This window comes from Branchiostoma floridae, chromosome 1 (genome assembly GCF_000003815.2).
Source record: "Branchiostoma floridae strain S238N-H82 chromosome 1, Bfl_VNyyK, whole genome shotgun sequence".
In the NCBI taxonomy this organism is placed as follows: domain Eukaryota; kingdom Metazoa; phylum Chordata; class Leptocardii; order Amphioxiformes; family Branchiostomatidae; genus Branchiostoma; species Branchiostoma floridae.
In genome coordinates this window covers 2734545-2748556 of record NC_049979.1, presented here as the reverse complement: position 1 = coordinate 2748556, position 14012 = coordinate 2734545, and the positions used below count along the sequence as shown (strand labels likewise).

Sequence of the window (14012 nt, the reverse complement as noted above, 5' to 3'; positions counted from 1 at the left end):
TAGTGTGCCAAATCTTTGTGTGTTTGTTTGGCACACTCTTGACAGATTAGCCGAGAGGCTTGGTGATCATCACTCTACCGTTAGGAACAATGGTGTAAAATCCCTTTCCCAAGGGCATAACCACATGGCGGGGGGGGGGGGGGGGGGTCATAGCGAGTATCAAACCCAAAATCTCTTGGTTCTGAGCCAAACACTTAAACAGCCATTCCACAGTCATTTTTGTTGAATGTCACCAAGTTAAAGATCGACTCACCTGGGTATCATGTCAGTGCCTTTATTTATTTGTTTATTTGTTTGCTTGTTTTCCTTATCAGCGTTGTTGTTAGGCGTGTCAGGAGGCCCGAAGCCTCCCCCGAAGAAGAACAAGACGGGCGAGATGCCAGACTGGGCCAAGAAGTTTGTCCAGGAGAAGAACCTGAAGGTGGAGACGGATCTCAAGACGGCTGACATCGGGGACGGAGGGGGATCGTCGGACGAGGAGTGAGTGGGCGGTTTCTTTCGATTCAGCATACTCAGGGTTGGACAAGTTTTCTAAAATTCACTTGTCCTATTTGGCAAGTCCCTCGGATAGGACATTAAATGGAGGTCCCGTGTTTGGGGGGAGCCACACCCCAAGCAAGTTAAAGGACCCCCACATGTGCAATGGTGCGGTGTGCGAAGGTGCAAATCCTTCCGATTTCTCAACAAATCACCCAGACTCCAGGAAGACTAGTGACATATCAGTCACTAATGGAGATCTGTATCTCTCTCTCTGTCAGTCAGTGAGAGACCAAACCAAGTACATAAAAAATTAACTTGTCCAGACCAAATTGTCTCTTGCCCGAAATTTAAATGACATCGGGGACGGAGGGGGCTCGTCAGACGAGGAGTAAGTGGGCGGTTTCTTTCGATTCAGCATACTCATAGTCTCCAAGCAGACCCTACGGTGCCTTAGAGATAGTATCAAAGCTGGCCTAGGAGTATAGCCGGCCAAAGGCAGTCAAACAGGCACCAGTGCCGGCTATACTCTTTTGCCAGCTTTGATACCATCTTAAGGCACCGTAGGATCTGCTTGGAGACTACACACTCAGGGTTGGACAAGTTTTCTAAAATTTACTTGTCCTATTGGGACTCAAGTGCACATAAAAGATTTACTTGTCCCAACCAAATTGCCACTTGCCCGACTTTTTCCTTCACTTCCAGCAATGGAATTCTTAAACATTGCCTCTATTTTTCTGTGTTGACCAATTTTTGATGCCATGACTGTGAAAAGTTACAAGCATATATAAATGTCACTCATGAAAAAATCTCACTTGCCGATGAGGCAATTGGGATAGGACATATGCTTGCCCGATGGGCGCTTTTACATGCCCGGGACAATGGGGCTAGTGGACTTGTCCAACCCTGAATACTGAAAATTCATTTTCCTTTCGTGGAAATTTTATTTCACAGTAGTATGTTCCTGGACTTTTGGCATATATATTGGCGATGGCGCTTCTTCCTAAATTTGATCTGTGTTACCTTACTTTGATTTTGGGATAATGGGAACACCATTCCAAATGACTAAAAACAACATATTAACACAAAAAGGGTAAAAAGATTTGTTTTGATTGACGAAATTCGTTGAGCGCTCTGTCAAATTGCTCGACCACATCAATGTGGCCAACGTACTACAGCTTCTGTGAGATGCCCACTTCCTCCAGTTTTGACTGGAGTTTTGCTCCTCGCCGCTATATGTAGCCACGTTTGGGATTGTATTCTTGCCACAAAAGCGCCACCTACATTGGCTACATATAGCGATGAGAAGCAGAACTCAGGTCAGAAGCTCTGAGGAAGGTGTCTAAGAGACATCGAAACGTAAGCACATTCTCCTACGCAGAGGGACCACAGTCGTGTCAAAACGACTTGTGTTTACCTCTGCTTTCTTGTGCACTCAGACCAGTTAGGGAGTGCCCTACTTATAAATATTAATGAGCTTGCCCTTATATGGGCAGTCAGCCATTGGGGATCGGGCGTTGGAGGATGGAGCCATGTAATACGTAACATGATTGGCTAATAGCTTCCCAGCGGCCTTTGCGAGACAGCTTGCGACAACAACAAGCCCAAGAAAGGCCTATTCTCTGATTGGTTGACAGCTTGTTTGTGGCAACAATCATAATAACCACTGATAGGGCATGAGATAGCAGGGCCCCATAGGCTAATGCCGTTGGGGACCGGGCGTTAGGAGGATGCATAAGCAAAGCGACGACAAATTGGTTGTGTAAAAGAATTCTCCTGTATCCAGTATACGTGTTATCATGAGTACATTTTTATAGAGTTCTTGTCTAAATTGGGGCCCGGCTGGGCAGCTTTCGGGAGCAAAAAGAAAGATATAAAATACATCAAAAACACAAAGTGCCAAAATAAGATTGATGGGCATGATTTGTGTATATTTACAGGTATACATTTTAATTTTTCGTTTCTTAAAACATCCCGGCCAGGCCCCAGTTTGGAAATGTGACCTAAGCCTAACCAGTGGAATCCTTGTGTGTCCCTCAGGAAGTCCAGTGTGCAGCTGGAGTTGGGACTGACCATACCTGGAGCAGTGAACGCTCAGGAGGCAGAGTCAGAAGTATAGCTACAAATGTACATGTTCGTGTATCTCTACAGTGCTGGGAGTGTTGAAGGCACATGAGGAAAAACTGTCTGGTTCTAGAAAGCTCATCAATAGATCAGTGCCACAATGGTGCTTATTTATAGTTTGTACCAGTTCCTGAAGAAGAGTGATGGATGTCAGTCAAAACGTCCGGAAGTAAATCTCCATTTTTATCTAGTTGTACAGATTGAATTGTATTTGAAGAACAGTGCTTAAGATGACTTGGGAAGACGTTTTCTACATTTTGTACGTTTTCTTAAACTATTTTTGTTTTGTTTCATACGATATATGATGGACAGTTCAAACATGTGCAATTTGTGATTAAGGCTATTTTTGTGGGATGAATTCTAGAATAATCCAGCGATGAATACATGTACATTATGCCACTCTTGCGTGTTGTGCTCTATGTAGTTCACCTTTATCTGCAGGGTAACCTGTATCTGTTTTTAAAAACAGTATTTAGAGATATCAAGTTGACAGACGGTAGTTTCAAACTGCAGTTTTTTTTAAATACTGTAATTTGAAACCACTGTCCGTCGACATGATGTCTCTAAATATCTTATTTTTTAATACAACAGATATAGGTTACCCCACGGATAAAGGTGAGCTATCTTTCCTAGTTCAAGTTCCTTGTACATTTGTGTCCATGACTATGTACCTAATGAAGGTTACCTACAAGTTGTCACTCTTGAAAAAAGCTTCTCAAAAGAATCCCATTTTTATAGTAACGACCCCCCTCCCCCCATCTTCTCAATACTCCTACTAGCATTGTGGTATAGTTTTTCTGGTGTCAGTTTATTTGGTAGAGTAGTTCTTAATAATGCAAACTCAACATTTCTTGTTGTCAAAGTCACTGTACAAATGCAGAAAAAAACTGATATATTTTAAATTTTGTAATATTTGGTATATGATGTCCCGTGAGTTTCCTAACTCTACACTCAACAAAGGGTTTGGAAACCCTGTAGAATGGTCAATCATTATCTGTTATTACTTAATCATTTGTTTAAAAAAATTATAACATACATCATGTATTTGTCATAGTCCTACATTGTACACTCTAAGGGTGAACACCAGAGCTGACATTGTGAGTTTGTCACAATACTCTGGCTGTCTTTTAAAGTGTTTTAAGAGGTTCTTGTCGGGATTTCTATTTTGTCCCGTTCCACCATCCACCATGAAGAAAACAGGACTAGATAGAAAGCCAGGCAAAAACCTCTAAAAACTTAAAAAAGCCGCAGCCAAACCTCTGCTTGGAGAGTATGTCACAAAAAAACAAGTGCGGAAATTCCCACATGTAATTTCACAACGTACTTACAAGCAGGCCAGGTGCTCAAGCCATGATTTTATCAAGATAAATGGAATACGATTGTTAAAGGCGATCAATTACAGTGTACCAGACACAAAGTATCCAACCTTTTTCTGTTACGTCTAGATTTGCACAAGGTCCTAGGGCAGTGCGTAACATGCTTGATAACAGTCAGTATTTCAGGAAATGATATTTTTGTAATGACTTCAGGACTCTCTCTATGGTCTGATATTGTATCATGATCTTTCTGCACTTGGACAAAGTCAGTCCCTCACTCTTTTGAAGTTTAATACGCAGGTGAAATTATCAAATCTTAGACTAGTTTTCTAATATAGGCTGAAGAAACATTTGAACTTGATCTTGGATCCAAGATTTTATCAAACAATTGTGTTTGCAATTTTTCTAAATCTAACTAATGTGTATATATGGTGTAAATATATATTTATATATCTATTTTTATGATGTAAATATGCTGGAAATGATGGCAAATTACTTGTACATATTTCAATACTTTGAGAAAAAAATGTGGACCAAATAAAACTGACAATTGCTCATCTTTTGAATATTTGTGTATTTTGTAGCTTTTGAAAGAAGTCAGATACATACAAATGTACTTAGGCCTAGGAAAAAAATTGTTGTGTTTCCTGTTTCCCTACCTACCCTAGAAAAACCTGCCGACCCTAGACTTTTTTGGGGGTGGGCAGAGGAGTCACAGTTTCCAGTTAGAATTTTTATTCAGCCTGCTTGCTATTGAAGCAAAAACACTGCTTGTCCTATCTAATGAAGGATAAATGTATCTATTGTGCAGAAAATTAAAGTTTGACATTAAAAGAGAAGTGTCCTCATGCACTTCAGTTTACTTTGTTCGACTGTATTGTAATATGTCATCACTAGAGTTTTGGCCAGCCTAAAAAAAATTACAAGAAAAAAAAAAGATAATTCCTACCTACCGACCCTAATTTTTTCAGGACTGAAACAGGAAACACAACATTTTTTTCCCTAGGCCTTAGCATAAGCTCTCATGTAGAACAGTATCATATCTAATTTCCAAAAAGATGTAAGGATCTCTCTTTGCAGTCAGGGGCTGAATTGCAAGCAGCTTATTATAATATAGGCGGGGCTAAATAACAAGGGTCTGAAATGGCAGCCTGTATACAGCGCCTAGGAACCTCAATACATTTTGTACGACAGTAATTATACCATGTGCATGCACAATATCATAATATTATGACACTTTATTGTATGTCCAGAAACAAGTTGGAATGTAGATTTTTCTACCAAAGTTGGGAAATGCCTTTGAAGAAAAGAAACACAATAGAAAACATAAAATAGTCCAGTATGTACATTGCAAGTGACCACCTCTATACCAGGACCACTTGGCCATGTTTTGGTGGTCCCTATATAAGGAAAGCTTTTCCTATAATTGACGTAAGCATTGGAAATCCTGAACGTAGTGACCACTTTCTTCATGTCCCTTTGAATGGTCTCTACAGACAGGTTTGATTGTTTCTCAGTGTCCATTACAAAGCAAATGACTGTATAGAGAAGACAATGTGCCGTAGTAGCTCTTTTCTTCAGCAGGTTTGTGTCCTAAGTCTGGAAATGAAAGACAAAAGAGATGCCACTCTAGCCGGCAGGTACCCCAACACTCATCTCGCCCGGCTTCTTCTCTTGGTCTGGGGTGGCGGCAGCTCCTCCTGTCCCATCTCGGCGGAATTGCAGGTCTGGCACACCCATTGTCCTGTCACAGGCAGAAACACAACAGTGAAAAAATCCCACAAAAGAAAACGCAAAGCAAAAATCGCAGGAGAAAAAACTAAGCAGTTAGCAAGCAGCTTATAAAATATCGACAGCAAGTACAACAGAGAAAATACACTTCTGTCTTCCTTACAGCTGAAAAAATATTCAATACTTCAGCGTGAGGCTTTCTGAAAAACATGTCAGTGGCTCCCAATGCATTAGACAATATGTGCTCTGGTAGATACAGATATATATAATAGCTATGGTGTGTATGCATTAGAAGCAAGATTAAGTGCTCTGTTCTGAAAGAGAAGGAGTGCGGTTTTACCAGGAATATGTTGTTCCTGGCACAGGACTTCAGTAGTGAAGTGCAGAAAAGATAAAGAGACAGGTATCAACACACCCGCAACCTTAAACAATCTCAGCAGAACTCAGACCAGGGCTCTGTCCAGATGCAACTCAACTAGGGGTGGGTACCGGTACAGAAACTTCAGGTACAGGTATGGTTCAGGTCCCGATCTGGACCCAAACCTGGACCCATTTGTTTGTCAAAACTTGTGAAAAGGCGATACTCTACAAAGGAATCTACTAGTATGTTGTGGAGCATCTGACTCCCACTGGTGTTTAAAAATCCTTTCTTTATATAAAAATTGACTGTAGAAACTTGGTACAAATGACTATAAACTCTGCTCTTGTTATTTTCTTGAACAGGTAAGTGCCAAAACGTGGAAACCCTTGCCAATATAGTCTGGTAATTTTCTACTCAGTCCAAAATCCGGTCTACTGATTTTTTTCAGGTGGCATTTTTTTTACCGGTCCAACAAGTGTTAAGCACTGCTTGTGCAAGGAACTTTCCACTCAGAAAATTTTTAGAATTCTCAAACCTTGTTCCCTAAACAATCATTTTAAGTAGCAAATTTCAAATGGCTTGAGCTTAATTTGGTGGAAGTTTGTAGCACTGTTAACAACCTGATGAAAATAGTCGGGATTTTCGTCAGTCCCAAACAGAAAAATTCCATCCAGGATGTAAATAACGCATGCTGGAGAGAGCCCTGATTAAAATATACAAGTCTGAGGTTCGAGGAGGGTTTGAAAAGTCTCAAACAGTGAGAAGCCTGGTTCTCGGCATGCAAGGGCAGGTACAGGGTTGTAGCCAGCCCGAAATCATTTTCCGTCCCCTCAATTTGAATGGCTTTGGCGCAGCATTCCTAGGGGGTCCGAGGGCATGGTCCCAAGGAAAATTTTGAAATCTAGACCCTCTGAAACACTATTTCCTGCATTTTGAGGGTTAAATTTTGCTCACAGAGGACGGAATGGGCAAAATTTTTTCCATCCCCAGCTGCAAAATTCTGTCAAAGGCCGGAAGGACAGGTGCTGGCTACAACCCTGGGCAGGTATAAGAAATGAGGAATCGAGTTATTTCAGATAACATCCTAACTCTCCGAGACTTCCTCTCCAAAAAATAACCATTCCATCATGGGACCTTTCGTTAGGATGATGGTAATGTTAGCCTTGTCCTGCTGAGCCTGCATATATATATGATTACAGTGAGTCTTGCCACGCAGACGGTGACAGACGGTCACCGAAACGTCGGTGAGAATAAAGCACTGATTGCGAACAGTCCTTTTTCTGCTTCGGCGTAATTAAATCCCCGCAAACTTGTACATTTACAGTATCTTCATGGGTTTGGGGGATTTTTCACTTCGGCATACCGCGGCAAACTGCATTGATTGGGGAGGTAAATCTGCAGCAGCAGCACAGAATAGGTCAAGTTTTACTGATGTGATTAATTAAAGGCAACCTAAGCAATATTACAGTGTCAAAGTGGAAATATTCTGAATAAGGCAATCTGCATGATATTGACATCTACTGCACTGTATTCTCACATTTACATCATAATTTGATACTTTGAGCGGTTAAAAACAGCCCAGAGACAAGTTGCACGAGGATATTCCTTATTATTGTACCCCTCAAAAATAAGGACTTGATCTGGAATCCTTGTGCAACTCATTCCCACGCTGTTTTTAATGGCTCAATTTATGAAATAATGATGTAAATGTGCTAAAATAGTGCATTAGATGTCAATATTATACAGACTGCCTTATTCAGAATATTTCCACTTTTAACAATGTGATATTACTTCGGTTGCCTTTAACCAGCTTAGGGGCTTAAATTTGCAAAACAATTCTCAGCAGGACAAGAGTTAAAAATAAACAGCTATCCAAAACAATGAAGTCTATCAAAGTAGTAGGAAATAATAATAAAGTCTATCAAAGTAGGAAAGAGGATAAAAGACCAAACCTTAGTTCCATAACATCGGACTAACCAAACTTTCCGCCAACAGTCCAGCCCTGGTCAAGACATGTGACATTTACTTCTGACATGATTTTGATAAATGGACATGTCGTTGTGGGTGAAAGGTCATCTCCAAGCAGATGTAAGGATCAGACTCATTCTCTGCTTTATGCTTGTTTTGCAGCATTAATCAAGAGTTTATCCTGCAGTGCAGTTTTTCAACAAAGTAGAAAGAGATGAAACCTGACAGTAAATTAACAACGTCATCAGTTTCTTATCCTTACATGTACTTCTGGTCAGAGAATATACATGCGGGGTTATGGTTTCAATCTTCAATATTTTATTTCAGATCTATTGCGTGATCAAATATGGAATGTTATAGGACTTATAAGGACTCTAAATTATGTAACTGTATCTTTGTTATATGCTTTGTCTGACCCTTGCCTCTTCCCTCATGACCTCAATGAAAAGTGGCTCGCAGGCCTTTCATGAATAAATAAAGGTTCAAACAACCAAATGTTTGCATGTCTACGACTTGACTGAGGCTGGCAGGGGGTATGTGGTTTGTCCGTGTTGGGCTGGAACTAAAGTTGGGCCACCCCAATTTAATTTCTTGGTTCACGGATTCGCTCGCTCCTATTTTTGGAAAAAAAAAATAAAAATAAAAATTACCACTCAGCAAATTTTCACCATTAATGAAACCATTCACCAACTTTCTGGTGTAGCAAATTGGCCTTTATATTATAAGCTCCTTAAAGTGTGGGTACAGGTGCGGTTACTGTACAATAATAGTGTTTTTGTACTTTTTTCAAGCTGAAAACTTTTTTTCTTTATGTTTTGGATTAGCCGTTACCTTTACCCCAACCATTTTACAATTTTTATTTTTATTTCGCCCTCTCGCTCCATATTTTTTATGAAAAAATCCGTGAACCAAGAAATCAAATTGGTGTGGCCTTGGGTCCAGTTTACGGAGTGGAATCTTCATGCTGATGCCGTGCAGTGCAGGCGGCACACAGGGACAGTTACCTATGGGGAGCTCCTCCAGACCCACGCAGAAGGTGTGGAACCCGCGGTCACAAACATCGCAGAACATCATCTTATCCTGGGGAAAAACAACAACAATCCTTAAAACAACAATAACAATACTCAAAACAACAACAATCCTTAAAACAACAACAGTCGATCACAAACATCGCAGAACATCATCTTATCCTGGGGAAAAACAACAACAACAACAATCCTCAAAACAACAATAACAATACTCAAAACAACAACAATCCTTAAAACAACAACAACAACAGTCGGTCACAGACGTCGCAGAACATCATCTTATCCTGGGGAAAAACAACAACAACAACAATCGTAAACACAACAACAACACACCCTCACACTCAGGGTTGACAATCACGGCAAAGCCTATGATATCACCCCTGACAACTCAGCCACAGTATTCGGTTATTAGGGGTGCCTTGCTTATGAATATTATGAGCTTGCCCTTATATGGGCAGTCAGCCGTTGGGGATCGGGCGTCGGCATGGTGAGCAAACAAAGCCATGGTAATACGTAACATGATTGGCTGATAGCTTCCCAGCGGCCTTTGCGAGACAGCTTGTGACAACAACAAGCCCAAGAAAGGCCTATTCTCTGATTGGTCGACAGCTTGTTTGTGGCGATAATCATAATAGCCACTGATAGGGCATGGGATAGCAGGGCCCCGTAAGGTAATGCCGTTGGGGACCGGGCGTTAGGAGGATGCAACAACAACAATCCTTGGTCACAAACGTCACAGAACATCATCTTATCCTGGGGAAAACAACAACAACAACAACCCTCAAGACAACAACAACAAGAACCCTCGGTCACAAACGTCGCAGAACATCATCTTATCCTGGGGAAAAACAACAACAATCCGTAAAACAACAATAACAATACTCAAAACAAAAACAACAGTCGGTCACAGACGTCGCAGAACATCATCTTATCCTGGGGAAAAACAACAACAACAACAATCGTCAACACAACAACAACAACAACCCTCGGTCACAAACGTCACAGAACATCATCTTATCCTGGGGAAAAACAACAACAACAACAATCCTTAAAACAACAATAACAGCAACAGTTGGTCACAAACATCGCAGAACATCATCTTATCCTGGGGAAAAACAACAACAACAATCGTCAACACAACAACAACAACAATCCTCGGTCACAAACATCACAGAACATCATCTTATCCTGGGGAAAACAACAACAACAACAACCCTCAAGACAACAACAACAAGAACCCTCGGTCACAGACGTCGCAGAACATCATCTTATCCTGGGGAAAAACAACAACAATCCTTAAAACAACAATAACAATATTCAAAGCAACAACAACAGTCGGTCACAAAAGTCGCAGAACATCATCTTATCCTGGGGAAAATCAACAACAACAATCCTTAAAACAACAATAACAATATTCAAAGCAACAACAACAGTCGGTCACAAAAGTCGCAGAACATCATCTTATCCTGGGGAAAATCAACAACAACAATCCTTAAAACAACAATAACAATATTCAAAGCAACAACAACAGTCGGTCACAAAAGTCGCAGAACATCATCTTATCCTGGGGAAAATCAACAACAATCCTTAAAACAACAATAACAATATTCAAAGCAACAACAACAGTCGGTCACAAAAGTCGCAGAACATCATCTTATCCTGGGGAAAATCAACAACAACAATCCTTAAAACAACAATAACAATATTCAAAGCAACAACAACAGTCGGTCACAAAAGTCGCAGAACATCATCTTATCCTGGGGAAAATCAACAACAACAATCCTTAAAACAACAATAACAATACTCAAAACAACAACAACAGTCGGTCATAGATGTCACGGAACATCATCTTATCCTGGGGAAAATCAACAACAACCCTCAAGACAACAACAATGCTCACAAAAACAACAACCCTCAGTCACATACATGCCCCCTTTAATACTGAAAAAAAGAGTAAAATATTACCCTTTTTTTACTTTTCCAAGGATAATTATGACAGATTAAGTCAAATAAAAATTTATCACTTATAAATAAATTCCGAATGGTCAATTCAGAATTGATTAGAATGAAATTTGAACTATGAAACCAGAGCTTTGATGCAAGCTTACTGAAACAATTACAATTGATAACCTTACCTCTTCAGAAGGGTCACCACAGATGACGCAGGTCTTACACTCCATACACTGCCAGGGGTACGTCTTTATAACCTGTACCAGCTCGTCACTCATATCCAGGCACGACGGGTGGCCTACAGGGGGACATAGGACAGGCAGGGTCTTATATACACTCGTATACATGTCTTATATACACTCGTATATTGTATATACATGTCCATTTTGTATTGTATATTTATATGTCTGTGGCCACGATATCAGCTTCGCTGCCTAGTGCCCGCAGTGTGTTGTCCTGTTACAACTTGAATAAAGAAAGAAAAAAAGAAAAAGAAATATACATCCATACACTGCCACGGGTACGTCTTTATAACCTGTGCCAGTTCATCACTCATGTCCAGGCACGACGGGTGGCCTATACTGGAGAACACAAGACAGGTTATACCTTGTATACACTCGTATATATGTCTTATATACACTCGTATATACATCCATACACTGCCACGGGTACGTCTTTATAACCTGGACCAGTTCATCGCTCATGTCCAGGCAAGACGGGTGGCCTACAGTACAGGGCGGGAACATAGTACAGGTTATACCTTGTATACACTCGTATATATGTCTTATATACACTCGAATATACATCCATACACTGCCACGGGTACGTCTTTATAACCTGGACCAGTTCATCACTCATGTCATATCCAGGCACGACGGGTGGCCTATACAAGGGAACACAGGACAGGTTATACCTTATCTACACTCATATATACAGCAGAAGCCACTAAATTTGCACAGCGGATAACTGCACACTTATTGTTAATTGCACCGATTCCCAAATTCCTATGGTGATGCAGTTCAGCTGCATGGCTTTGCTTTGTTGCACCATTCGTGTTGGGAGCACAGGTGGTTGATTTTGATTGTAAATTGTTTTCAACTTCATTGAGAAATGTTACATACCACTGTTGTCACACTGTGAGCAGTGTATGAGGTCCTCCGTGCGGCCCCACTTGTTGTTGTCCGGCCCCTTCAGACAGATCCCACACACTGCGTTGGGCATGTCATCCTTGGGCTGCGGGGGTGGGGAAACATGGAACAGTCCGTATCCAGGCAACAGTTGCTAGGTTACCTGGTCACAGATATTTTGCTGGGTACAGAAACCACACCAGTGAAATACTAGTCTTAGGTAGACTTTAGCTAAATGAGGCTGATTTCAGGCATATTTTTTTTGCTTTGAAGAAAAGGTACTAAACTTCTTGGAAGCAAACATTGGTCTTGAATACATGTAGTTCTGTGTGCTGCATCAACTGAGTTTCCAAGCAGCCAAACGAAGGGTGCGACTGATTTCTTGTTGCAGGTTGTCAGCAATGGCAGTGGTAGTTTCATTTTCTGTCCAGCAAAACACGTGACCAGTGATGTCGGGTACACATATCTAGTGTATGAATATCTATATAAATCTATATATACAGCACAGACTATGCAGCAGGGAGATGGGAACACACAAACTTGTGTCTATGGATGACATCTATGAGTGCAATGATTTAGATCTTGGAAAAGTTCCATATGGCAACATTATTTATGGACCGTGACTTACGATGACACTGGCCCCGTTACCAATTGCCACTACACTAGACGCTGCCATGAGCCCTCATGAAAAATACAACTTGCACCTGTCGTAAACTGTAAAAAATTCAATCAACATATGTAAAAAAAAAAGTGTACTACATGTTGCAAACAGAGCAAAACGTCTTTTTTTCTGTAGCGAACATGTATGTGCCATCCTAGTTAGAAGGGCGAGTAATGTAGCCCCAGTAAACTGCGTAGGATGGCACCCAGTGTATTTTTTCTTGCATCAGAATTGTTGTCTCCATAAGATGTCATCCACCGAACTGAGTTTGTGAGGCCTACACATGCAGGTGATGATGCAGAGCAGGGAGCAGCGACTGGAAAACATGGGCAGAGCTGGGGGCACAACAGTTACCATGGAAACACTCTTCTCACAGGTGCTCTGTAGAACACTGTTGCCAAGCAACACTTTTTTAATCATAAATTTGAAAACGATTGAGACTTTGAGAGCCACTAATATAATCTTCCAGGACTTCATGACAAAAGGCAATGACATAAAGTTATATACAAAACATAAAAAAAAAAGTTTGGTTAGTTCAGCAAGAAAAATTTTGTCGAGAGGTGATAGATAGTTTGCATTGATGATGAAAACTTATGATTGACAAGGTCCAAAAGTTGTGTGACAAACACAAGCTCTGTAGAACACCTGTTCAAAAGAGTGCAAGTCTGCAGATGGGTGGCAGGCTGGTCACAGGAGTACAATGATGGATGTCTAATATGTCAATAGCCATGCCATTTCCGGGTCTACGTCATGCAGGGTCTTACCAAGCACCATGCATGCAGCCGTGTGCACTGGAACATGCAGGGTCTTACCAAGCACCATGCATGCAGCCGTGTGCACTGGAACATGCAGGGTCTTACCAAGCACCATGCATGCAGCCGTGTGCACTGGAACATGGTGCAGAACTGAGGCAAACAATCTTCCAACACGCTAAATTTCAGCAGTACAAACAACCTTTCAAAACCTAATCTGCTTTGTTTTTAGGGTTCATGAGTTTGGAAAAAAAATGCCAAATTTCATTCACTTGATACATTAAATCAAATGTGTATCAATAATTTACTTCTTGTTTATTCCGCACTTTATCTGACCTGTAATATATTTTTTCAGCCGTCAAAGTCGGTTGCACAAGTTTGTCAGTTGACAGAGAATACAAGCTGTTTTGGGGGTTTAAAGTGTACTGTGTTTTTGCCAGGTACATTGTGATGTTCCTTGGCCATTTTTTTTATACTCCTAATGGCCTTGTATTTATTTCCCATGCACACGCTATAC

The 14012-nt window shown here is 40.9% G+C and overlaps 1 protein-coding gene and 1 long non-coding RNA gene across 17 annotated transcripts in view; one reads left to right on the top strand and one right to left on the bottom strand.

The window, feature by feature from the left end:
- Window positions 1–288: 288 nt before the first annotated feature.
- Window positions 289–4483, top strand: LOC118426792. Its single transcript, XR_004832476.1, has 2 exons — window positions 289–480; window positions 2518–4483. It is a non-coding gene; the product is annotated as an uncharacterized LOC118426792 (long non-coding RNA).
- A 655-nt stretch (window positions 4484–5138) lies between these two features.
- LOC118426681 (PHD finger protein 10-like) overlaps window positions 5139–14012 on the bottom strand; it is a 24469-nt gene continuing 15595 nt past the window's right edge. For 2 of the 16 annotated variants that reach the window (XM_035836206.1, XM_035836263.1), the window contains 5 exons: window positions 12077–12188; window positions 11141–11253; window positions 8982–9057; window positions 5989–6015; window positions 5139–5661 (listed from right to left, as the gene is read on the bottom strand). In XM_035836206.1, coding sequence (XP_035692099.1) covers window positions 5570–5661; window positions 5989–6015; window positions 8982–9057; window positions 11141–11253; window positions 12077–12188 — 420 coding nt within the window. In that variant the 3' untranslated portion in view covers window positions 5139–5569. The other 14 variants (XM_035836231.1, XM_035836223.1, XM_035836215.1 and 11 more) reach the window with 14 other exon arrangements.